At 58.2% G+C, this 23,937-nt stretch overlaps 2 protein-coding genes across 2 annotated transcripts; both read left to right on the top strand.

The window, feature by feature from the left end:
- Positions 1-3,956: 3,956 nt before the first annotated feature.
- On the top strand, positions 3,957-7,582 carry NCLIV_017590 (Mitochondrial carrier protein-like, related; the record flags this gene model as incomplete). The annotated part of the gene is made up of 6 exons (XM_003881951.1): positions 3,957-4,263; positions 4,945-5,026; positions 5,546-5,748; positions 6,287-6,346; positions 6,788-6,867; positions 7,268-7,582. 6 exons carry the CDS (start codon positions 3,957-3,959, stop codon positions 7,580-7,582), a joined length of 1,047 nt encoding a protein of 348 aa, XP_003882000.1.
- Positions 7,583-10,654: 3,072 nt separating this feature from the next.
- On the top strand, positions 10,655-23,609 carry NCLIV_017580 (conserved hypothetical protein; the record flags this gene model as incomplete). The annotated part of the gene is made up of 9 exons (XM_003881950.1): positions 10,655-11,932; positions 12,663-13,004; positions 13,679-16,432; positions 16,988-18,571; positions 19,058-19,437; positions 19,882-21,721; positions 22,219-22,287; positions 22,601-22,712; positions 23,332-23,609. 9 exons carry the CDS (start codon positions 10,655-10,657, stop codon positions 23,607-23,609), a joined length of 8,637 nt encoding a protein of 2,878 aa, XP_003881999.1.
- Positions 23,610-23,937: the final 328 nt, after the last annotated feature.

Here is a 23,937-nt window from a genome sequence, read left to right as displayed (position 1 = left end):
CTGCATTTTACGTCTTCTCGGGCCCACAGAAAGGCCTTTCCTGCCTCAACCAGCAATCCATTCCTCATCCATATGTGAGAAGAGCTCGACAATTTGGAGCAACCCCCCCCCCCCCCTCCACCCCCCCCAAAGAAACGCAGCGTTTCTGTAGCTCCATGAAGCGCTTTATTTTTCGCGTTTGGCTCGACATGGACCAGATGGCCATTTTATGCAGAACAAGGAAATCGGACGCCTTGCTATATCAGGATCCAACCAACGCATGCAAAGTGGCATTGAGTCAGAGCTACTTCTTGGGATATGGCCGTACCCGGTGCATGTGCTTGGCCACTGAGAAGGTACTGAATTGGTGCATCTCTCTCGACAGCTTTTTCCAACTTCCTGCTTTGCATTCGTTACCATGCATAACCTACTAGATGAGAGTCTGCGCTACGTGGAGGGATGGTGCGACTGTGCCGCGCAACTGTACCCCCCAAGATATTGGGCTGCAGAGAAGAGCTCTTCATACCGTAAATGATGAGGCAATCTAGCAGAATGCTGCTTTTGCACTGGGATCGCGTTATATAGAACGTTCCACTGCTTCAAAATCATATCCAGCGTTTTCAGCGTTGGTGAACAAACACAGCAGAGCAATGAAGGAGGGCACCTGAACAGGAGAAACAGTGTGTTTTTCCAAGTGGATGAGATCGTCCGCTTTGCTTTTTCAGAGGAGTTTGGCAGATGGATGGCCACGCTCGGCCTCGAGGCAATTGGGGGTCCGAATGGATGCTAGGGCAAGCGAACAGTACTAAAATGTACTCTTCAACCGTCGTGCGCGCCTTGGCATTACCTACAGGAGGACTCCATCGGAGTCCGCCCGCGAGCGGTTACGAGAACACTGGTCGAGGCCCTGTCCCGTACATCGACGGGCCAGCTGAGGCTGTTCAACAACAACTGCTGCTAGTCGACCAATCCTTGTCAAGTACAGATTACTTACAAGTGCGTAATCACACAAAAGACTGGATATCGAAAAAAGCGACAACTTCTTTTGCTTCTATACTGTTCTGTACCGTCAGGGGTGTCCCTACTGCTTGCCGACGGGTAAAGCGTCGGTGCTGCCCCATAGAAGCCACAGCGGCGGGTATATTCAGAAGACATCCGTGTCCGCCCTTCGAATGTGACGGACAGAAAGCTCCCAGAGATTTTGCGATACGTAACTTCATATCTTAGGCGCCATGGCTTTGCCGTCCGTCTCCGACTGACACGATGGCACCGGCGCCGAAAATACGACGGCAACATTGTTGGCGTCCACAATTAAAAACCGTCCCGCTAGCGCCCAATTCAGAAGAATGACGACCCTAAGGCAACGTAGCGTGATGTTACGCCGTACCGCTTTTCGTTGAGATCTTTTTTCTCAGTCACCACGGTCGGACTGCGAGGTCATCCCTTGCCTAATACTTTTCTAGACACATGCGGGGCGTGGAGCTGACCCAAAAAACATGTACGATAGAGTTCCTAGATCTCTATTTATATCCATATTCTGCAGGCATTATATTCAAAGGTGTGTCCACTGCGCGGTCCGTTTTTGCGTCAAGTTTTCTATTGCTCCGTCGTTGGACACCTCGATTGACACCGCATGCACCGTGGAAAAAAAAGTTCGGGCATGTGGGCTTGCTGTCAACGTTTATACCAGCTGCGCGTCTTTCGCCCTGAAATCAACTTCTTCCACGACAGTTCCTGCTCTGTGACCGTAGTACCTTCACCTAATTATCCAGGCGAGTATCGTATGCTTCTCAAAGCAGCGACTGGCTCTGTTTCACCCCCATACACTTTTCTTCGTGAGATTTGATCCACCTTTGTCTCCCGGGTATGGCGGTGTCCGACCCGCGTAGGCCGTCTTTGGTCATGACTGTTTCCTCAGACCTGCCGTTCCGAAGCCCCTCTATGTTCGTCTTCTGTCCTCGAATTCGCTCAAGTTGTGTATAACCTACCCCGGCGTTGCACCGCCACTGCGTGGTTTTGTGTACGCGGTCACTGGAGCACACTCCATTGTGCTTTCCCAGTTTTGTTTTTCCCTCTGTGCCGTCAACTTGTCTTCTGTTGTCCTCTCTCCACTCACTTCATTGGCTTTCCTCGCTCACTTCTTCCCCTTTCCTCTTTCCTCTCCCTGCCCGTCCTCTGCCCTGTTCCCTGCTGTTCCCGTGCGCCTCCCTGTCTCTCGGTTGTTCCTCCTTTTCCCGCCGTCTCCCCTGTCCCTCCGCGCTCCTCATTCACTCTTCTTTTTCTCTGCTTCGCCGATGGTGAGGAGGTAGTAGGCAGCCGGTGATTGCCGTCCAGGACGACCGGCTACGCGAGCACAACCCGCGTCTGGGGTTTCGTTTCCGCTCGTGATCTGCGAGGGCCGCCCGGCATTTGGCCGTAGTTGGAATGCTGCGTTTTCGCTTGCGGAAAATCTGGTGGGGAAAAGGTTTTTTGTGGACTATCGCTTTCTCCATCCTTGTGTCCACATCCTCACGACGAGCGAAGGTTGTCACGGGGACGTTGAGTTTGCCTAGGAAGCACTCCCGGTCTCGACTGGCTGCGGGCCAGGTTCGCCGCCTGTTCACTTCTCAAGCGGATTGCCGACTGTAGCTGCACAACTGACGTCCGAATGGCGCAAGCAGGATCGGAATTCTGTAAGCAAATGAAAAAAGCTGGGGTGGGCACTGGCGAGTTCGCGAAAACGCACCTGCAGCTCCCCTGAGGATGAGGGATGCCCGGCGAAGAGAGTTGCGGCCACTCTTCGACTGGAGCAGTTGCAAACGGCCTTTGCATATTTGGGTCGCGGGACATGCTACGTGGGATGCTCTTTTCGTGCATTGTTCATTTGAGACTCTGAACCACACAGCGTGATCGGAGGGCTCCTCCCATTTAGGAGCGAACCCCGCATGTAAGTAAACAGAAACACGAATTACGTAATTGTGATATATTCTGCGTGCATACCGATTCCCGTACATCGATGCACTCGAGGTAGGTGCGTGCGGTAGAGATGCACTGTTTTTCGCGCGGTCGACCTATGCACCGAGTAATCTGTGTATCGAGCAATTTCTGTTGGTAATGACAACAGCTGCATAGTCCGAACTGCCTCTGCGTCGTGGCAATCCAATGTGCTTGGGCGGAACTGCAAAGATGTGTGCCACGAAGCTCCCACGTGCCGCGCATTTTCTTCCGGGCCGTCACGGCGCCGTCTCGTGTGGGGAAAGTCCGCGATAGGTTCGGCGGAGTGCGGTGTGCGCGCTGGACCCTTTAGTGTAGGGCGTCCCGGCGATTTGTGGCTTTTGAATGCGCTACTCATCTGAAGTAGCATTCCCGGAGAAGCACCAACTGAAGGAAAGGGAGGAGAGGAAGAACGGAGGCTTCAAACTGGCCAGCACTCTGACAGTCCTTGGCTTTCCTGTTTGTGTTTGAACGTAGGGGCGAGCCTTCTGGCTGGAGGGTGCACTGGCCTTTTCGTGGACGCAGTGCTCTTTCCGCTGGATGTATTTAAGACACGGAAACAGGCTGAGACGTCGTGTCGGCGGCAGACGACCTCTTCAGCTTCGTCTGCTCTGCCGCAAACGGCTTCTTCGGCCGTTGCGAACACAACCGCAGGTCATGCTTCCGCGGGGGCTGTTTCGGAAGCTCGCACCTCACGGGCTAGCGCTGGGGCGTCGGCTCACGCGTCGCCAGCTTCTGGACCTTGTAACACTCCTGCGAGCGCGGCCACATCCTTCGCGAGGTCCGGAGCTGTGGCGGCAGAGTCGCCCGCGAGGCCGGGTCACGCCCTCTCGTCGTCTTCTCTGTCTCTTCCTGGCTCTCATCAGCGAGACTCAGGAGCCTCAGCGTCAAGTTCCCGCAGTCAAACAGGCAAGGACAGTTTCAGTGTCGGCTCCGCAAGAGGGCCTGACTCTGTGTCGTCCTCGCGTAACACCGCTCGGGCGCTAAGCAGCAGCAGTGTGGGCATGCGCACGGCGCTAGATGTGGCGTCGAACGCGACAGGCTTGAATGGCCTTGTAAAGAGCAGTGAGACGAACTTGGCGGACAATGGCCGACTTCGAGCTGAGGGCAGAAGTCCCTGCCGTGAGAGCCCAAAGCCTTCCACACGCTTTTCCCTCTCCGGCCTTATTGGAGGAAAGGAACACTTCGGGTTTTTGGGCTCTTTCGCGCGACGCTACTACCCAGGATTTGGCGCCCTTGCTGCTGGCGCATTTCCGTCCTCTGCGCTTTTTTTCGTCACCTATGAAGGCTCGAAGCAATTCCTAGCCGAGCGTAAGCGTTGTCACTGGCCCGTCCCGCAGTCCGCAGGCGATGCTGTAGATCGCAAAGCGGTAGAACTCTGAGGACTTTCTCGGAATCGGGCGTTGCTTGCGGCGGCACGGAGAACGGCGGCGATGTGTTTTCACGTAGAATTTTGCAGGTCGCCTCTAGGCAGTTCGCTGACCACACTCGGGGTTTGACCCAGTTGCGGGAGCAGAATGGAAGGGATGGTGGCGTAGCTGGCACTCACCGTTTTAGCAGCGAAGCGGAGTGGAGAAAAGGAAAACGTCTTCACTCCTCGGGAACAGGGACTCTCCGGAACGCTCAGTCCAATCGGTTGCCCAGACAGTCGAAAAAAATGGCGAGAGCGAAACAGAACACGAACGAGAAGGCACGTCGGAAGGGTCGTCTCAGCCGTCGTGGAATTCAACTCCAAAAGGTCTCGTATGCACTTGGCTGCCGGGCGTGTATGAGTGTGTTGCCGAAAAGCTCGACCACCTGTGTATGATGGAAGAGGTGGCTGATGCCGGCCAGCCATCCTCATCTCCCCCACGTGTCCGTGGACTTGGGTTTAGCCCCACTCCCGAAAACTGGTGCTCGTCCTTCGGCTCTCGTGCGTTTCGTCGGGGCTGGTTTTCGTGCAGGTCGTCCGTACATCTGCCGCGTTTTTTTGTTGCCCCGTTTCGTGCGCAGAGGAAGCCGGTCGGCAGCTCAGTCCCGCTGTGACTTACGGAGTCTGCAGCACACTCGCGGAGTTCGCATCCTGTTGTGTGAGGTACGTTTTTGTGGACCCGGCCTCTTCGGGTGGCGGGAAACAGCTTCTGCACAAGTTGGCGTCTCTGTGCTCTCTCTCCGCGGGAGCGGATCCATTCGGCTTCGAGAACAGACACACGCAGAGTCAGCCTCCTGCTCAGCCTTCCGTCGAGAGACGTCGGGCCGCAAGAGAGATGCTGGTCTTCTGGCGAGACTGTGACAGTCGAAAACAGCGAAGGATAGCTGTAGGAGGAGCCCCGACCGGCGAGAAGGACTGTTTCATCAACTGAGGGCCCTTTCGCGATAGGCTAGTTGTGTGCAAGCGTCGTCTTTGCTGGCTGTCGTAGAGGTACTCGTTTGAGGCATCGAGGAAGAATCAGATGCTTTTGAGGCACTGGTCTCCCTCGAGAGATCCAGGACAGCGGAGCGGGGTTAGCGGCCTGCCGGCTTTCCAGTCAGGATTCGTCGTGGCCGTCGGCAGAGGTGGCCCAGAGACGGCTGCCTGGAGACACGTCTTTGTGTTCGCGTGTGGACTCTCCAGAACCCCTTTTGAGATGCTCAAGCAGCAGATGCAGCTGGGGATGCATGCGACGACAACAAAAGCAATTCAAGCGATTTGGCAACGCGACGGCTGGCGAGGCTTCTTTGTCGGATTCAACGCCACCATTGTTCGAGATCTGCCCTTTGTCGGCGTGGAAATGGGACTGTGGGAACATCTGAAAAAGTATTTCTGCTCGTTTCCTGGTACGCATCCATTCTTCAGAGCTGACACAAAAGACGCACTCCACGAGAATGTGTGACCACTTTCTCCGTGGTGAACCTTGCCTGCAGAGCGGATGCAGAAAGAAAGCGAGAGCCTGAGGCAGGAAGGCGCTTTTCCCGTTAACTGTGCTTTGTTCGTAGCGGCGTCGTTAGCGATTTTCGGCGGAGGCCGTCGACATGTGTGTGGAAGTGTATATGGGCGTAGTTCGTGGCTGCGTATGTGCCGCTTCAGCCAGAGTTTCTCGTGAACTGACCAAATGATGCAAGCATGCATCGCCGAAAAGGCAAAGATGGCACTTCGATCGCGTGTACCCAGTCAGACGAAAACAAACCTGTTGCCACATCATCCTGCGGTGAAACGATGCAGAGAACAAGAGCCACGTCTCCAGGTCGTTGCAGAAGTTGAGTTCTGCAAAACAGTTCGAGGGGTTGAGGGCGAACCATATTTACACTTTGGAGCAGCAGTGCACAGATAACTTCCCCGCGGCCTGTGTCGAAACTGCGTGATTGCTTCGTTCAGGGGTTTCCGAGAGCGCTGCCTTGACGTCGTTCTCGTCAGGCTTGGCGGGCTTCCTGGCTGGTAAGTGTGATGCCCACGAGTCCAGTGAGCGCCCACCCTGGACTCGACAGTTGTCGAAGGGGGGAAGCACGTGATACACTCTCTTTCGCACGCGAGACGATGCGCAGACGGGAAGACGGCCCCGACGAGCGGAATTTATGTGTCTGTCAAGTGCACGTTTGCTGTCGACGCTTCGCCAGCGCTTGTTCTTCGTTGTGCACGTGGAGGGGCTGCACGCTTTCAGTCCTTTTTCGGGAGGGGATGGGCGAAAACGCGCTGGCCCGCGTGTCAGGACCTGCAGCGTTTGCTGGTTTCTTTGGCATGCCGGAGAAAAACAGGACTGAACCTCGGCTTTGAATCCGCAGCCTACAGTCGGAAAGCTGGAGAGAGCAGAGTTCGGGACTGAGTGTGCGCGGGGAGTTCGGATGGAGGAGCTTTTCCTGGTCCTGTTCGGTATTTCAGGAGCTGGAGCCGCTGTTGCTACGACGCCTCTGGATGTCGTGAAGACGCGCCTCATGACTCAGCAGGAGGGCCGGTACCAGGTGAGAGCCAGCAGCCTCGCCGCGTGTCTCGCCTTTTTTGAGAGGACACTCGCGCATTTTCTTTTGCAGCGGAACCGTGGTTTCCCTGTGTCCATACCCCCATTCAGTAACAGAGAACCACGGAGCATTCAGCGTCGCCCATCTGAGAGTTTTTCAAGGGTAACGCGCGCACTTCGTGGAGTCCCAGGGCTGGAAATGGTAGCCTGTCCACCTGGACTGTCGACGCGTTTTGGAGCGTCCCGTGTAGATACAAGTCGTGGGCTACTGGTGAGCGTAGGTACCACCTGGATGCTTTGTGTCGATGTGTGTGCTGGTGCGCCTGGTGTATGACCGTGGGTTTTTGCCTATTTACCGCTGTTCATGCTTTCTCCCACATCTTGGTGTGCGTTTCTCTCTGCAGTATCGAGGGTATTTCGACTGCTTTTCGACAATCTTGCAGCGAGAAGGCTACGCGGCGCTGTTCCGCGGCTTGAAAATCCGCGTGATCTGGGTTGCCCTGGGTGGGGCTCTTTTTCTCGGCGGCTATGACGGTTTCAAGGCTCTGTACTTGCGGGTGTTGCCCGGCCGGTGGAACGTGCGAGCTCCCGACGCAAACAATTTGCTGAAGAACGGGGTTTTTTTGGACGGTGCTTCCGGTGAAATCGGTGGCGAAAAGCTTGATGGAACAGGAGAACAGGCTCTCACATCTACCGTAGCAGCTGAAACCCAGGACTAGAGGCCGCTCTTGGACAGGGAAACACAGAACCATCGTGCTGAACGGTCGGTGACGGCCGGGTTTTGACACTACCAAACAGGTCACGGGAAATAGGGAACGAGTGTCGTCAATGCTGTTGAAAAAAACTTTCGAGGCAACCGATTTTTGCGGGGGGGGGGGGGGGGGGGGGAGGTAAACAGGTGAAATGCTGTCACTCATCTTGGCGCATTCGAGAAGCCAAAAGGCTAGAGCGGCATAGACACACTTTTCTGACTCAAAGGGCGGGCCTCGACCGTTCGCGGCGGCTCCAAAAGCGCACACATGGCAAAGCTGGCGTAACGCAGGGGCTGCCTTTCGGTGCGCGGGGGGGAGGGGGGGCATGCTGCTTAATTACCCACAAGTTTTGTATATGAGTGTTTTTGTCAACTGACTATGCAGTCGCCGGCGGCTAGGTGTGTAGCTGCGCCCGCTCTCCCGCTGATTACCACAGAAATTCAGTGTACTGCATAGTCAGCGGCCTGTATTTGTTATGCTTCGAGGATCAGTACTATAGGCAATGGTGCAATTCGTCTCAAACGAACTCCCGAGAGCAATCTCGATTTGCCTTTCACTCGAAGCTATTGAACTTCGCAACGTCTCCGGGAACTTGAAGTCACAGCCGAGAGATTATGGCACATGGAAAAGTCCTGGGCCGAATCATCATTCCGGACGAAGACTGGCGAAGTTTTCTCGTACGGTATTGTAGGACAGTAACTCTGCCATATGCTTCGCTCTAAAGTTTAAAGCCCCTTCGCGAAATCTTAGTGATCAACAAGGTTAGAGGAACAGCTTCATTATTTCACGGTAGGGGCCATAACTCCCAGTGGCTCCCCGGCTGTCCTGGCGATGGTGGTCACAAAACTTTGACGGACGAGTGGATCTTGGTCATCGTTGGATGCAACAGTAACAAACGCGATGACGCCTGGCGCTGTCCGATATCCGATTTACATGCCTGTAGTCGCCCGTACGGTTCGTGTGCCTGCCTATATCAATCCCCGTCTGCAGCCAGAACTATTTCTTAGGGTGCTCAAGACGTGTAGGTCCACTGTGCTTCTCGTATGTACCAACGATAATGCACTAAAACTACGTATTTGTTTCGATTCCTGCCACTCTCTCTTCGTGTATATATGCATCGGCTGGACAGCGAAGGATACGTCGACCGGACGTAGAGCAGGCCTCAGGCGCACCGCTGAATCTACATAACAAGCTGAAGTAGACACTCGACGGGTCTGTAGTGACTGTGTGGTTGTCGCCGCCCCGTTGCGTCTCCGGTACCTGATTCTCTAACCTCTGTGTGTGAGAATTCTACACCCAAGGCTGTATTGTAGCGCTGGGAAAAACCGGCCTGATTCGTTTCCTCTTCAATAGGCAAACAGCTAGCCCCCGGGCCAGTCTCCAAGACACTGAGCAGAATGCTGCAGGTTTTCCCACACGGCAGAGCAACGACGATGCTATTTGCGAAAGGCCAAGCCTCCTGTAAAGAGGCGAATATGCGCATCCGTCGGCATTTCGTCCACGAGAGATTTCCCACTTTATTTGCCACCGTCGCGGGACGACTAGCAACCTCCGTATGAGGCATGCGATTCGCACAGCATGCATTTTGGCCGGCTACCTTCGTTCTGCATGCGGGCGAGTTTGACCTTGGGCGGTTCTCTTCTGCAAGACAAGGAACTGAATTTCCTGCTGGACAGAGGCACTGTCAAATTCCATAATCCACAACATGGTGCCTTGGACGCTGCTACACTGAGCCGAGTACGGCGGATGAAGACCGTATGTGTCACATTTTCGTGCGGGGACACGACAGCGAAGCTCACCGAGACGTTTCATGACGAGAGGAGGGTTGTCACGAATTCGTTGATTTGTTCATGACAGGTCTTTCAGGAGACAAAAAGGGAAACAGTTTTTCTTTCGCTTCTGAAGTTTCATCTGCAACTTATGCTGCATGGGTGAAAGGAAACGAAGCAAGCAAAGAGTTCCGGTACTACCCATGTACACAACGTAGATACTTCTTCCTCATTCACTCTGAATGCACATTTTCCCCCCATGGAGACCAAACAGTGCCGGTTCGGGTTCGTAACACTTGCAGCTGCCGTGGCTTGCCTTTCCTCATGCGTTTTCCGTGACGCTCCGTAGCTTTGGACGCCTGCGTTTTCTTCCGGAAAACCTAACCGAGAGATAGCTTTGCTGCGTACAGGTGGATTTTTCCTGTTGTCATCTGTCCTGCGTAAAAAGCCGCACCGCCCGACACCCGCTCAGGCCGTCTTCCGCTGCTGGCGTATCTGGGTCCTTGCTGTAGGCTTTCGACATGACCCGAATAGGCCGCCGGCGAAAAAAGGCACAGGCGTGTCTTTGTGACATCCGTCCCTGAGAGGCTGTGGCCGCGATCTTTTTTCTCGGCGGCGGTTGTTTGACGGATCGAGGGGCTGGACTGCAACTTCCGAAGACTCCCCTGAGCGAGAGTGTAATCGTTTCAAGGAGACGCTGCTCAGCTGGAAGACGCCTTGTAGGGCGAGTTGCTGCGGCCATCCGCGTGAATGGGAATCCAAGATTGGAAGGCTTCTTTTGCGAAAGACTGATCACCCCGGGAAGCTGCGCTTTCCCTCTCGCGCGTTCCGTCCGCTTTCGGAGCACAGGACTTCGTCTCTTCGCCTCCGCCTCTGCAACGGGAGAGAGAGCGCGAGAAAAGACGCCGCGGAAGGGCGTGAATACGCACCGAGCTGAGCAATCCCTCCCTGTCTTGCGGCGATGCTCGGGATGGCATTCCCTTCCCCTCCAGAGGCGGCCTCGTCCGGGCTGACGTTCGACAGCGCGCCGTCCTCTCCAGCGCCACTCTCGCCCTCCATCTCCCCCTTCGCAGCGGCGTCGCAAGATTTTTCTTTTTCCTCCGCTGCGGCTTCCACAGGCTTCCCCTCCACGCATGCAGGGGCCGCTTTCCAACCGCGCCCCCAGCTGGCGTCCGCAGTGGCCGCGGCCGTGCAGCGTCAGCAGCAAGCCGAAGAGGACTTCGTCGCGGAGGCTGCAGCCGAGGCCGCGAAGTCTCCGCAGCAGTTCCTCATGCAACACATCAAAGAGACGCTGCATGCGCCGCACCCGCGCCTCGCAGTGCTGTGCAGCTGCGCTGCCGACCTCGGCCACCTGCTTTTCGCTGCCTCGCCCCCACACTACCGAGACGGCGGCTTGCCGCTCGTCTCTCGCGCCCTCGCCCAGAACGCGCACGTGGCGCTGCTGCAGAAACTCCAGCAGCAGCAGGCGCAGGAGGCCGCGGCGGCGTTTGCAGCGCACCTCGACGGAGGCGCGGGGGCGGCGGATGCTCACGGGAGCCCGCAGGGAGTCGCGCCGTCCGCCACCGACGCGGTTGCGTCTCAGCTGGCGGCTGCGGAAGCCGAGGCGGAAGAGACAGGCGCCCATGTGTCGGCCACGTGCCTGATCGGGGGTTCCCTTGTCGGCCAGTGCCTCGCGCTCTTGATGGAAATGTTTGCGTGCACAACACATCCAGTCGTCCGGTCTGCTGCGTATCTGCAGCTGTGGAGAAACCGGCACTTCTTCCCGTATCTGCTTCTCCCCTCGCAAGCAGTCGCCGCAGAGACTGTCCGTCGCCAGTTCCTGTGCCTGCTCCAGCAGCAACTGGAAGGCAGAACTCGAGACATGACGCTGCAACTCATCGCCCACGGCGCCGCTCCGGTCATTGCCCAGGATGCTCCGCTCACGGAGGCGATCCTGAACACGTTGGCGTCTCTCTGGGGCGCCGCGGCAGCTGTGGGAGATTCCTCAGGGCGCACTGGCTGCTTCGAATGGACCGAAATCGCCGAAGACGAAACGGCGGAGGAGCGACCGAAGGGAGGCGTGCCGATGGAGGCGCACCTGGCGCGCTGGAGAGACAGGCTCTCGCTTTTCCCGGAACACAGAGATCTAAGTCCCCTGCTGGTTGCCGCGAGTGCCCCGGAAACGGCTGCGCTCGCGATCGAGGCGCTCGGAGCTCTCTTGCCTTTCCTCGGCGGCGATCCCGCGATCCGAATTCTGGAGAGGGTCTGTGCCTATGTGTGGGGGATTCAGAAGCGCGAGACAGGAGACACACTCGACGCAGAGCACGCGCGACGAGGGCAGGCTGACGCACATCTGAAAGGCAACGAGGGGAGCAAACAGAACGAAAAAGAAGAAGGGAGAGACAGAGGAAACCCCACGGATGGAGCTTCGAACGCTCCCGTCCCAGGGGATGAACCCACCAGATTCGTCGGGCGCGCGAGCTGCAGAGGGCAGCCAGACCTGCCGGCTTGTCTCCAGAGGGCGTCCAGCTTGGCTGTCCTTTTGGCGAACACATCGCCGCTGCAACCTGTGAGGCGAGGGGAGAGGGGAGATTCGTCCGAGTCCATTTGTTGTCTTATTTTAAAGAGGCGCAAGAGGCGTTGCGTCCAAATATCACTTCTTGATGACACCACAGATAGTGCACTCAGGAAGGCCCCTCGCATTCACGGGTTATTTTGTGTGCCTTCGTACGTACACAGATCTTAGCGCGATTATCCCCTCTCGGCGTTTTGCCCTCCAAACACTTGCGCGGCAGCGCGGACGCCATCCCCGGGGCCCGCCACATTGGTTGGGCTTCAGGCTGAAACACCCCTTAGCGAGGTGCCGAGTGACTCGAGGCGTCCTGACGGCAAGTTTTGATGAGGCGACAGGATCCATTGAAGGCGTCTTGAGGGCCGTGCAACGACATTAGCCGAGCGTACGCTGGAGCCGTCTCTCCTGGCTCGGCGAACCTGCTCTTGCTCCAGGCGTGAAGGCTTCTCCATATCCTCGCAAGGCTGCCTCAATCGCTACTCGTTTTGCTGTGACACGTTCTGTGTCTTTTCGTTTCGCCTATGCGATCTAGGTAGTTCCGGTGGACGGACGTTACGAGGGCGCGATCCGTCCTTAACTACCTCCAGGGGCTTCGGCTGTCACGGCTTGATCTGGTCTGTGAAGGCGAATGCGAGGAGAGCGAGCGATAACCACCGGATGGCAAATAGAGAGTCCCATGCTCCGTTTCCAACGGTAGTACCTGTGTGGTTGCGTCTGCGTCCTTCAGGATATTGCTGTCTGGGCTTTGCGGTTTCTTTGGCGGCTCATCGACCGCCTTCGCGAAACTGCTCTTTCTCCGTTATGTCCGCCGATCGTGCGTCGACGCACCGAGCCGGCAGCAGCCGCGCCACCGGGCCACTCTCCAGCTCCATCTCCAGCGTCCTCAGAGCTGTGCGGAGGGAGCGGAGCGATGCGTGAACGCGAGAGCGGCGCACTCAGCACGCCAGTCGCGTTGTCAGACCTGCCGAGTCAAATCGTCCGGCAGGCTCTAAAGGACACTGCATGCGCTTCTCTGGAAGCCGCAAACTTCCTAACGCTAAACCACGGCGACCTTCTGGTGCCTCTTCAAGTAAGCACGTGACAGGTGACTGCTAGCAACGTTTTCGACCGATCCGAGTCCGTTAATGTGCTTGGCCACGCAGCGCGGGAGACGCTGAGGGGTGCGCACGCGGCCTCGGTGTGGACCTGCGCAACCCGTTACCTGCTTCGTTTTCGTACGCCGGCTCGGGTGGAGCTCCGTCGCATAGAGCCTCTCGGTGTGAGCTGGCGCGCAGAACGGCACATTTTCATGGGAACGAGAAACGGCGAGTTCGCACCTAGCCGGACGCTAGAGTGGAAATGTTGCAGACTACTCAATGCGTGTGACGCGAAATCCTCCGAAAGGAGGGAGGCATCTCGGGATCGGTGTGTCTCGCTCAGAACATCTTTGAGAGAGTCGTGGTGCCACCGCTTGTTTCCGGCACGCATGGGAGAAAGACCGAGGCAGGGGTGGATGCGATGTGGGACGGCGAAATGGAAGAAACTCAGCACAGCGAACAGATGCACAGCGAAGAACCTGCGACTGCTGGCGAGAAGCGAGAGGCTCCAAAGCCAAGCGGGAGACCGTACCGCCTCCTGCTGGCTGGTTCTGTGGTTTTTACTTTTTTCTGTCTCGTATCTTGGAGAGACGCACCTGGCAGCTCACCTCCAGGTACACCTCACACATCGATTCGCTGCGTGGCGACTCCTGCGTTTCTTTCGCAGCTACACTGTCTGAAGCGCGTCCTGGAAAGCTGCTGCTGCGTGGGCACGGGGGGGCCAGGGATTCCGGGAGGCCCATGCGGGGATCACGAGACGCAAGCAGTATCGAAGGGCTTCCTAGCCACCACTGCTCTTCGCTGCCTTCTCGACCTCGTGCATTCCGGCTGCGTTCGTCCCTGTCCCCCGCTCCGGCATTTCTCGTGGTATTCAGCATCCCCTCAGCTCTTAGCGCCTTTCTGGTCTGCGGGCGTGCCCCAGACGGTCGACAGAAAGCCGGGTTTGAAGCGAGCGGCTGGCGGTTCTCAGTCTTCGTCTGTATCCCACTCTTCCGGCTCTCTTTCGTCTTCCTCGAGCTTGTTTGCAACGAGGCGTGTGGGCAGAGAAGGCCGATCTCCATCCAGGGACCTCAACTCCTCTGAACAGAAAGATCGGAAGATGCGGAACGCGGTCGATTCGTCGCTCTCTTTGCTTGGCGGGGGAACTGGAAGAAACGAACTTCGCCATCGAGAGCTCTGGCTCTGGCTTCGAGTCGCGGCCCTTGAAGGCGCCCCCGCAGTCTGCACCTTCCTGGCGTTGCTCAGCGCCCTTCTCGGCTGGTGTCTCCCTGAGCGCGTGGACCGGCCTCGGGTTTCGAGGACCTCACGTTCGCTTCTCCGCGCCGGCGCGAGGCCGTGTGGTTGCCGCATCCAGGGCGCAGCTGTTTGCTGTCGGCACGACACCCCGCGGCTACATCCGCGAGGCGTATCCAAGAAGCATTTCCGGACGAGAACGGGCGAGGTGCTCCACAGGGACAAGTTCCAGAGGACCAAAGACGACGCGTCCTTCCACACAAGAAAGGCGAGCCAAGACAGCGACGTGGAGACGGAGCCAGTGGGAGTTCACGCAGAAGCTGGAAACGGAAAAGGATTCTGTGGCGGCGAAGCAGAGAAGCCAGACGCCTCGAAGAAGCGGCCTAGAGAAGAATGGGAACAGGGGAGTGTCAAAGTTAAGAAAACAGGAAAAGATGCAAGTCGTGCTGACGGCAGCACGTCGCCGTCAGGGAACCAGGAGGATGGCGACACAGAGAGTTCGAATCCGTCGGCCTCTCGGCAGTCGTCGACGGCTCCCAACGGCGTCGAGGAATGGAGAGCTGCGGGCGGTGCCCAGACGCCGTGCGCGGACTTTGCGCCGTTCGAAGCTGCTCAGAGAGCGGCCGCTCTGGGGCAGCACCTCACAGGCGCGCGCCTTCTCGCGGACCTACGCCAGATGGGCGCTGCGCTCCTGACCGGGTCTTCTTCCTCTCCGGCCACGGGAGCGGGTCCCGTCGCCCCCGGCGGGGCCCGTGGGCAAAGCGGCGAGAACAAAGAGTATGCGCCGTCGGCGGGCCAGGCGAGGGCGACGGTCTCCAACGGCTCCAGCGCGACGTCGCAGGCGGAGAGGAAGAGGCCGGATTCACAAGAGGCCTCGACAAAGTGTGAAACGAAGGCGCGAGTGGGTGCAAAGAAGGCAGAGAGCAGCAGTGAGGAAGAAGGGGAGGAAAAGGAGGAAGGTGAGCTCAGCGATGATGAACCTTCTCCGCCGAGACGAAAAGACATGCATTCGACGAGTGCGACCTCGCAGGGGGGGAGTGCGGCCACCTCGAGTGTCTCTGTCTCAGGGAGAATCGGACCAGCCACGCATCCCACGAGCTCCCCAGCGGCGGCGACGCTGGCTCCACCTGCCGGATCAACAGAGTCTGCCTATGGACTTGCGCAGGTTCCTGGAGCGAGCCGTGCGGTCGCGGCACAGGAGGCGACGCCGCAAGGCTGGGTAGACGGGTGGAGGAAGAGCGCGAGTTCTGCGCGAGGGACGGGCACGGAGACAAGGGCCCAGGGCGTGGCCAGCTCCGAGTCTCCGTCGTCGTCCTCCGACGTTTCCTCCTCGTTGGAAGAAGAAAGCGAAAAAGAGAGTGAGCAGGACTGGATCTCGCAAGCGCTCCCGCTGCGGTCGTTCACAAGTCAGTGTGCGGTGTGCTGTCCCAGTCTCTTGCCGGCCGACGACGCGCGCCGGCTGGATGGGAGGCGGGGCGTCGGTTCCGGCGAGAAATCACACGGCCGACCAGAAACGCGCGTCTCGGGACCGAAGGTGCAACGCGCGTCGAGTGCGGGAAAGTCTCTCTCCAGGCTGAGTCGGGCGTTGGGACAGCGTGAGGGAACGTGCAAGGTGCCCAGCCACTCCGGACGGTCAGGAGCGACACAGCCCCTGCGGGGCAGTCTACCTTATCTGGGTGGAGCGACGGACGCGGAAATCGACGAGGCGGAAGACCACGCCTCGAGCCGAGAAGATTTGAAAAGGACCTTGGAGCTTCTTCTCCAGTTGGGACGCAAAGCGTCACAGTCTCCAAAGAGAGTCCAAGTTCTTGCTCTCCTGGTTTCGCTACAAGCTGTCTCGTGGCTGGTCGCACCTCTTCCTGTGCGAGCGCTGGAAGCTCTAGCGCGGAAGAAGCAAACCCGCGAGGCGCCTGCGCCGGGAACCAAAGGGAAGAGTAAGAAAGCCGGAGAGGGAGACGGAGGCGGAGCGGACGGCGCGACCCAGCCTCTGTTAGGAAGCGGCGAAGCGATGACGAAGTCCCAGACGGACCTGCCGAGTGCTTCGTCTGCAAAGACCGCTGCAGGCGGCGTGGACGAAGCAATGCTCTGGGCAACCGCAAAGGCCGAAAAACTCGCGATCGAAGACCTCGTCTCACGGACGGTGGAGACGTTCGCCGAGCTGCTGAACGACGAGGAAGAGGCCCTACAGGTAAGCATGCTTGCAGCTGGACAGGCGGACGAGACTTGGGAAGTTTGCCTCAGACAGCGACGCGGAGAGACAACGCGAAGAGGCAACGCGGAGAGACAACGCGGGGAACTTGTGGAATTCCTGATCGTGTGCGGACATGCCATAAATATACATATATACGTATATACATATGTATATCTACATATGTATCTATCTCGCGGATGTGGATAAAAATAAGGCCTCTTGAGGGGGCCTGCAAACCGTCCAAGGTTGCCCATTCCTTCTATGGCTTTTCTGGGGTCGGGGCGTTTTGGTTCGGTGCCGCCGGCGCTCAACTGAACCCCAGAAGCGCCTGCGGGCCTCTCGAGCCCTCACACGAGACAGCCGGTGGAGCACATCGCGCCAAGGTAGACTAGGAAATTTGGGAAACCGCGACACTGAGGATACTTTCCTGTGGCGTTGAGAGATCCCCGGTGTCCTTTGGTTTTCCGTTCTGGTCTGAGCGTACGGGCCGTTTGTAGTGGTTCTTCGATTGCCTCTGTCTTCTCTGTCGTGTGGGGCGCGGTGTTTGTGCAGCCAGTCATCAGCGCGTGGATAGGGCGTTGCCTTCTGTCCCTCCGAGTGCATTGGCCATCTCTCCTTCCCCGCGTGGCCGAGATCCTCAGTCGCCTCGCTGTCTTGTCACCTCACCGCCAGGCTCCTTCCACAGCGTTCGCATGCTTACTCTGTGCCGGCGCAGTTCCGTTTGCTCCTGCCTTGTCCCACACGACCTCAGCCTCTTCACCTGTCGCTGCCTCTTCACCTGTCGCTGCCTCTTCACCTGTCGCTGCCTCTTCACCTGTCGCTGCCTTTTCACCTGTCGCTGCCTTTTCACCTGTGACGTCTTCCTCGCATCGTCGGCACATCGTGAGGGCGGCCGTCTTTTTCGATCGACAAGAGGATGGGTTGGTAAGTCTCAAATATCTTTTCCAGCCCGCGGTGCAGGGCTCGCTCCCTGGGATCGCTCTCACTCTGCTGCGGAGGTTTCTGAGGGAGAGGCGGACAGGTGACGCTGGCGGCGCTGCAGCATTTCCCAGTTCTTTGCCGCGTCCACAGAGCAAAGGCGGCGATGCAGCCCAGATGCGCGACACCGCGGCGGCTGTCCGAGGCGAAGCGACTGCGCCGGCAGCACTGGAAGCTTTCAGGCATTCGTGGGAGTCGCATTTTGCCTGGATCGATGCCTTCCGAGCGGGTCTTGAGAGCTTCCTGGAAGAAGTCCTTCACGCGTACGGCCTGGCAGGCTTTTCGGCTTCATCCACTGCTTCATCAAGGCGGCAAACGCAGCGAGCTCGGTTGGAACGCCAGTCGGATCCGAACGCTTCGCAGGTTGCACCGGAGAGTCGCCTCGGCGTCTCCACAGCAGGAAAGGCAGATCCCCAGACGTCTTGTCCCGCCGGCGAAGTCGGTGAACCGCCGTCACATCTGCGCCCCGTTCCCCCCCCACAGTTTGAGTTCCGCGCACGCGCCGGCGGACCGTTCTCTCGGAGACCTCTCTACAAGACGGCCGTGTATGCGGGCGTTGCCGGTTTCCCGGCCGTCGCCGCCATCTGTTTCGGCGCATGCGCCGCCGTTGCCATGACGCCTGAGACGTTCAATTGGCTGACTGCCGTGGCCGGGAGCCTTCGTGCGGAGGCTGTCCTTGCTCGGAACGCTGGGCAGCAAACCTGCTCTCTGGGATCCGCACGCGAGACGGGTGTCGCGGAGGAAACAGACTCGCAGGGATCTCCGCGTCCAGCGAATCCACTCAGTTTATCCTCGGGAGACCGCAACCGCCCTGCGGGTAGCCGAGGCGAAGCGCGTGGCGCCGCAGGCGACGTGCATGCATCTGCCGCCGAGGCCGTGGAAGCCCCCCAAGGAGGCTTCTGGTCCGTCGCTGGCAGGCCTTCCGACTCTTCAGCGGGCGCAGGGCGGCCTGGACGCGGAGTGGCGAGCACGCCTGGAACGGACTGCTTCGCGGAGGCCGTGGCGAAGGCGAGACAGGCAGTTCGAGAGGCCGAGGCGAACTGGGGCTTCGCGCTCGAGAACCTTCAGGCGCTCAGGAGACGGGAAGAACAGTTTCTGGCGGAAGGGAGGAGCAGCACCGGTGGAAAGCCGCAGCCGCTGCTCCACGCCTTTATCAAGGTGCGCTTCGAAGGGACACACATCGTGCTGAAAAAAAGCTAGGCTGCAGTTCTGACGCCGGTTCGGTGCCTGTTGTGGAGGGAGTGACGAGCCAGTTTCAGCGTTTGACTGTTTGGGCTGCGACTCAGTTTAGCGGCCGTTCGCATTCTCAGAACTGGGGTCGCCAGGTGGCGTGGGAGGCCTTGCGCGCTGTTCTGTGTCGGGTGCAACTCTCTCTGCATGAGTGTGGCCGAGGTGTCGAGGTTCGGCGCTTCTCGATTCTCTGCCGTTCCTTCCTGGATCGTTTTGAAACGCTTCTCGTCCTTCGTCGCTTTGTTCTGTTCTTTTCGATTGCTGTGCCTGTCCCGCCCTTTTCTGTGCTTTATTCTTCTCTCGCGTCAGCAGGCTGGCTCTGACTGCCTGACTGCTTCGCTTGAGGGAGGCTCCGCTTGCTTCTTCTTCTTTGCGCCATTTGGTGTCTCTGCTCTTGACCGTCTGTGTCTGCAGGGCCGGCTGGCCGTCGCCACTGCTCTCCTCTCTTTTCTGGGCTTCTGCCGAGATGTGTCGCACGTCAAGCGCCTCCGACGAGCGGCGCCTTTCTTTCCTCCACCTGGCGGATGGAGAGATCAGGCACAGAGACACACACTCGACGGCGAGAAAAGAGAGAGAGGGAACTCGGGCGAGACTCCTGAAGGTTTTGTGGACAGTGACGGGAAGGCGCTGGGTCCAGAGGAGAGTTCGACGCTCAGCCAGGCGCCAGAGACTCAAGCAGGTGACAGCTCGCCAAGGGGTCACGGAGAGCGACTGGAAAACGAAGGCGAAGTCTTCGAGGAAACGCTTCATCTTTTGGAGAATCTCAGAAGCCAATTTGCAAGCCTCGAAATGCAGTAAGCGCGTGTCTGTGTGCCGGCTTCAGCCACTGAACCTTTTGCGTTCGTTGCATCTTACGCTCCGTGTCGACTTTGGGATGATTCGCCGGTAGCTCTGAGGGTGCCAAGTCTGCCGTCCTGTTCGCAATCCGTTGCGGGACTCTGGGCTTTGCTCAGGTGAAGCGTTGTCGTTTGCATAGGTTCCTCTTCCGCTCCCCGATGGCCCTGATCAAGCTGCGCTTTTTTCTCTACCGCTGCCGACTCTCCCTTCGCTGTAGCTCGTGCCCCGGGGCCTGCTAGTGTCTGCGTCATTTTGAGCTGCGATTAGAGAAAGTTGTGCGTGGTGCTGTGTACTGCCTCTTGGAAAACACTGCTTGGTCCTTTTCGTGGCGGCGCCGTCTCTCGTCACGCGTTTTCCTCTCCACGGTTGGGACGCCTTGCGCCGCGCTTTGTGTTTCGCAGGTTTGGACTCTTCAGCTCGCAACCTCTCCCACTCTGTTCGACCTCTCGGCGTCTCCTAAACCTCCAGACTTGTCTCTGTCGGACCTTCTGCCTCTTGGCCACATTCCTCATGGCTCGCCTTCTGAAATCCCAGGTGCTTTCTCTTCTCGCTGCCCAGGGCTTCTCCGGATGTCTCTGCCCCTGTCCGGACAGGTGCGGCGGCTCCGCAGAAGAAGAGAGTCGCCTCTGCGAGAGCTCCGCAGAGACTCAAACTTCATCTTTGCGCGTTTCCCCGAAGGACGCGCTCGCCGGCAGCGCTGCCGTCACCGACGCACTCAGTGGGGCCTACCCGGGTTGGACGAAGTCTGAGCAAGTTTCGTTTGACGTCGGGAAAGAAGCATCTGCCTCCACGGAAAAGGCAGCCTCTTTAAGCGAATCGTTTGCGTCACCAGAGGGACCAGCGTGCGTTCGGTTACCCCTTCTGGGCGCCTTGTTCCTTTCGAATCGGAGTGTGGGGAACCCGAGAGACCTCGAGTCAGTGGCCGAAGCGGCAGAAGCGGCCTGGCTGCTCAGCCAAGACCTGCCGTGCCCGGCGCAACTGACCGACCGCGAGGAAACTCTTGATTTCCTGCCTGTGTGGATGGACGCGAGTGCGGCACCCTTCAGGGCTGCCGGTTCGCAGATCAGCTGCTGGGCGGCGGTGGAAGAAAGCCGGCGGAGAACCGAATACGGGGCGACCGGCGCGAATGAGGGTAAGCCTCCTAGCTCTCAGCAGGAAGAGCGCTGTTGCCATCGTCCAGGCCTGGCGCGTCTCGCCCGAATGCCACAGAGCCTACCGGTTCCGAAGTCCTCCCTGCAGGCGTCTGAGTGTCCTCCGGAGCCGCCTGTCTCCTGTCTCGTCTCTCTCGATGCGGTACAGTCCGTGGCATCTTCTGCCTTCTCGCCGTCGCGAGCGCCAGTCGGAAAGTGCCAGCGGGAGGCGGAAACCGAGCCGAGCGATCCTTCGGAAGCGTCTCTTCCAGGTGACAAAGAAGGCCACCATTCACTTCCAGACGTCACAGTGGATAATATGAGAGGGTCTGCCGACGCTTCCGCCGAGGTCGAGGTCCAGCAGACAGGTTCTTCCTCGCTTTCGTCTCCAGGCTCGCTAGCACCCAAATGCGCGTGCTGCGTCCGGCCGTTCTTCTTCCTGGATAGGCTGCTTCCCCTTCTCCGCATTTCTGCGGCGCCGCTCCTCGTTCGCGAGCCGCCGTCGGGCGACTCTGACGGCCTCCGGGGCGTGTCCACTGAGGCCAGCGTCGACTGCAGCTCAGCTCCGCTCGCGGCCGAAGCCTCTCTGGGGCCGGGAGCGGCAGGTCCCGCGAGAGAACTCGACAGGGTAGCGTCTCCGGGGCTTCTGGACGGCGCTGTGTCGGATTCGGAGATGAATGGCTCGAGCTGCGAGCGCACCGAACGGCGGGGATTCTTGGAAGACTTGGAAGCCTCTGTGCCTGCTTCGACGGAGTCGTCTGCATCGTCTGCATCGTCGGCCCACCTTGCGACAACAAGCGCGTCTCGGTCCGCGCGGCCTCCGAGGGTCGCACACGCGAGGTTGACGCACCAGGGAAATTTCTGGGAGACGAACGCGAAGAAGGAAGCCTCACCAAAGCTCGGGGACGCCGCAGAGCCCAGCTTCTGCTGGAGTGACGAAGCGGAGGGAGGATCATCGCCACTCCTGCGACGAGCGTTCCCTCCAGAGCTGCTTGAACAAGCTGTGGCCTTGATCGAGCAGTGTTTGTACACCCCGTTTCCTCTTCCGCCGCGGATCTTCAATCCGAAGTGTCTTCCCTGGGTCGCTGTGAGAGCAGCTCTAAGTGGAGAGGTAGGCCTTGTCTCTTTCCTCTGTCTCGAGGCGGAGGCCTTGTTTCCGGCAAGACGGCAAAGACTTGTAGACACACTTCCTTCTCTGGCGAAAGCGACTCTCTCTTGCAGGGGCTCGCCACGTAACCGACAAGGTTCGAACATGCTCTCAGGTCGTGCGCGGTGGCGGAGTGTGACGCCGCCTCACACTTTCCGTGTCCTGCGGGTCGGCGCAGGAGCCACCGGAGAGCAACGCGTGCGACGCAAAGCGCCACGAGAGGCGTGGAGGGTTTCGGATTTGGATATGCGGCCACGTCCTCGTTCCTGTGCAAAGGGGCATTTCCGCGACTGTTCAGCTGCGGTGTCGAATAAGCCGGCGCTTTTCTTGACCATGTTAAGTGCGTAACGGATAGTGGTGTCCAGCGCATATTTGACACACGCGCATGAAGGCTCAAAACGCGCTCGCGCGCCTCGTAGACACGCTTTCCCGATCTCTGATGCGGTGGTTTCTGGATGCAGGAAGAGGCAGCCCGTGGCCGATGTGTCTTCCCAGTTGTGACGTTCACGGGCGAGTTGCGTGATGCGGAGGTAAGAAAGGCTGCGCGCGCGTGGCCGTGATTTGGAAGTCTCGGCTTCCTTAATTGGGCCTCGCCTCGATGCTGGGAACTGCCGAAAAAAGCTTTCTTCTGCGTTACGCTGCAGGCTGGGCGTATGCGCGGAAACTTTGGCGGTGGCAGAGGTGGCGCTTGCCTTTCAACGCTGGACAGGACATTGCGGCAAAACCCACAGGTTCCTTTTTATGCTGTTTTTTGCTGGGGAGGGTTGGCTCGATTGAAACAAGCCTTCCTCTTAGGGAGAGGTGGATTTTGCTCTCCTATTGTTGCATGCGTGGAAAATGCAGGCGCAAACCATCGCGGCGTGGGCGTTCGTGAGGCTTCGAATTTCACTCGCAACGGGTCAAGGCTTCTTTCAGCAGTCGGCCTTGCACGGTGCCTTGCGTGCAGCAGATCGAGGTGAGAGAAGATTGAGGCAGCTGTGAAGACAGCGGCTCTGCGGGGAAGTTCTGCCGCAACAACACACTTTTTCACAGAAATTGCGTCTGACTGCTTCTCTCCTTTTCTCCGTGGTTTTTGTGCCTCGCGTGGTTCTGCCACTTCGTCGTCCTGGATCTCTGTCTCCTGTGTACGCCGCCTCGGAACAGATCGATTTGCTACGGAGGATCACGGCAGATAAATGGTTAAAGGTTGCCTCATCTCATACAGTTCGCTCGTTTTACCCTCCCGTACGAATCGAGGAAGGCAAAGGCTTCATTCGCCACGAATGCCTGTAGACAGGTCTTTGAACGTGATTCTGAACCAGGCTGTGCCTTCCCATTTGACTCGGGCGTTTGGACATGCAGAAATGCATTTGTGACCGCGATACATCTATGTTAGGGACTTTCCACCAAGGGAAATCTGCCACGTTTTATGTGCCGCCATAACAAAACAGACAGGCCTACACTCAAACATATATATATATATATATAATGTATATATGTATATATATGCATATAATCTTCGCAGGCGGATCGCCGACCTCGAGTGTCGTGGGAAACGTGTTCCCTGCATGTGTCTCTGGATTTGGATTGCCCAGATCAAGACGTGATTGCCATCGAGGACATCCCGGTTGCGCAGCCTGTCCCGGGCGCCGCTGACGCCTTCTGCGGTGCGGCGGATGAAGACGAGCGGCCGGGTCCGTATGCAGGCGGCCTTCGTCATTTCTCGCACACTTGCATTCTGAATGCAGCGATGCAGACGCTCCCCTGCTTGCTCGTCGAGGCGATTCCGCTCGACGCAGACCGCGGAGTTCTCGGGGAGAAGAGCTCCACTTTTGTCGAGGTCACCGAGGCTCAGAAAGCCATGCCGCTCTAGAGCCACGAGGGTGTTTCGCAGTTTTCTGGGCCAAAGGGAATCCACAAAGACGGCCGATGCGTCGAAACCGATGTACCGCAAAAAGCCGGCGGGGTCATTCTCAGCCCAGCGGAAATGAGCTCTGGACGTTTTAGGGCTGCTTCTCCTACGAAGACGGGTTCATCTTTGGCAGATCCCCTGCGCACGAAAAAAGTGCCAGGTTCGAATTGTTTACGCTCCGGAAGATCAGTGGTGCCCAGATAATACATGCGTGCGTACGCCGGCATTCATGTAACTCCACGCCGGAAGAATCACAGGACGTGACACGAGATTCAGGCGTGCACTGCGT

This window comes from Neospora caninum, chromosome VI, assembly GCF_000208865.1.
Source record: "Neospora caninum Liverpool complete genome, chromosome VI".
NCBI lineage: Eukaryota > Apicomplexa > Conoidasida > Eucoccidiorida > Sarcocystidae > Neospora > Neospora caninum.
The sequence above is the reverse complement of the archived record's forward strand: the minus strand, read 5'-3'. Positions and strand labels throughout refer to the sequence as shown.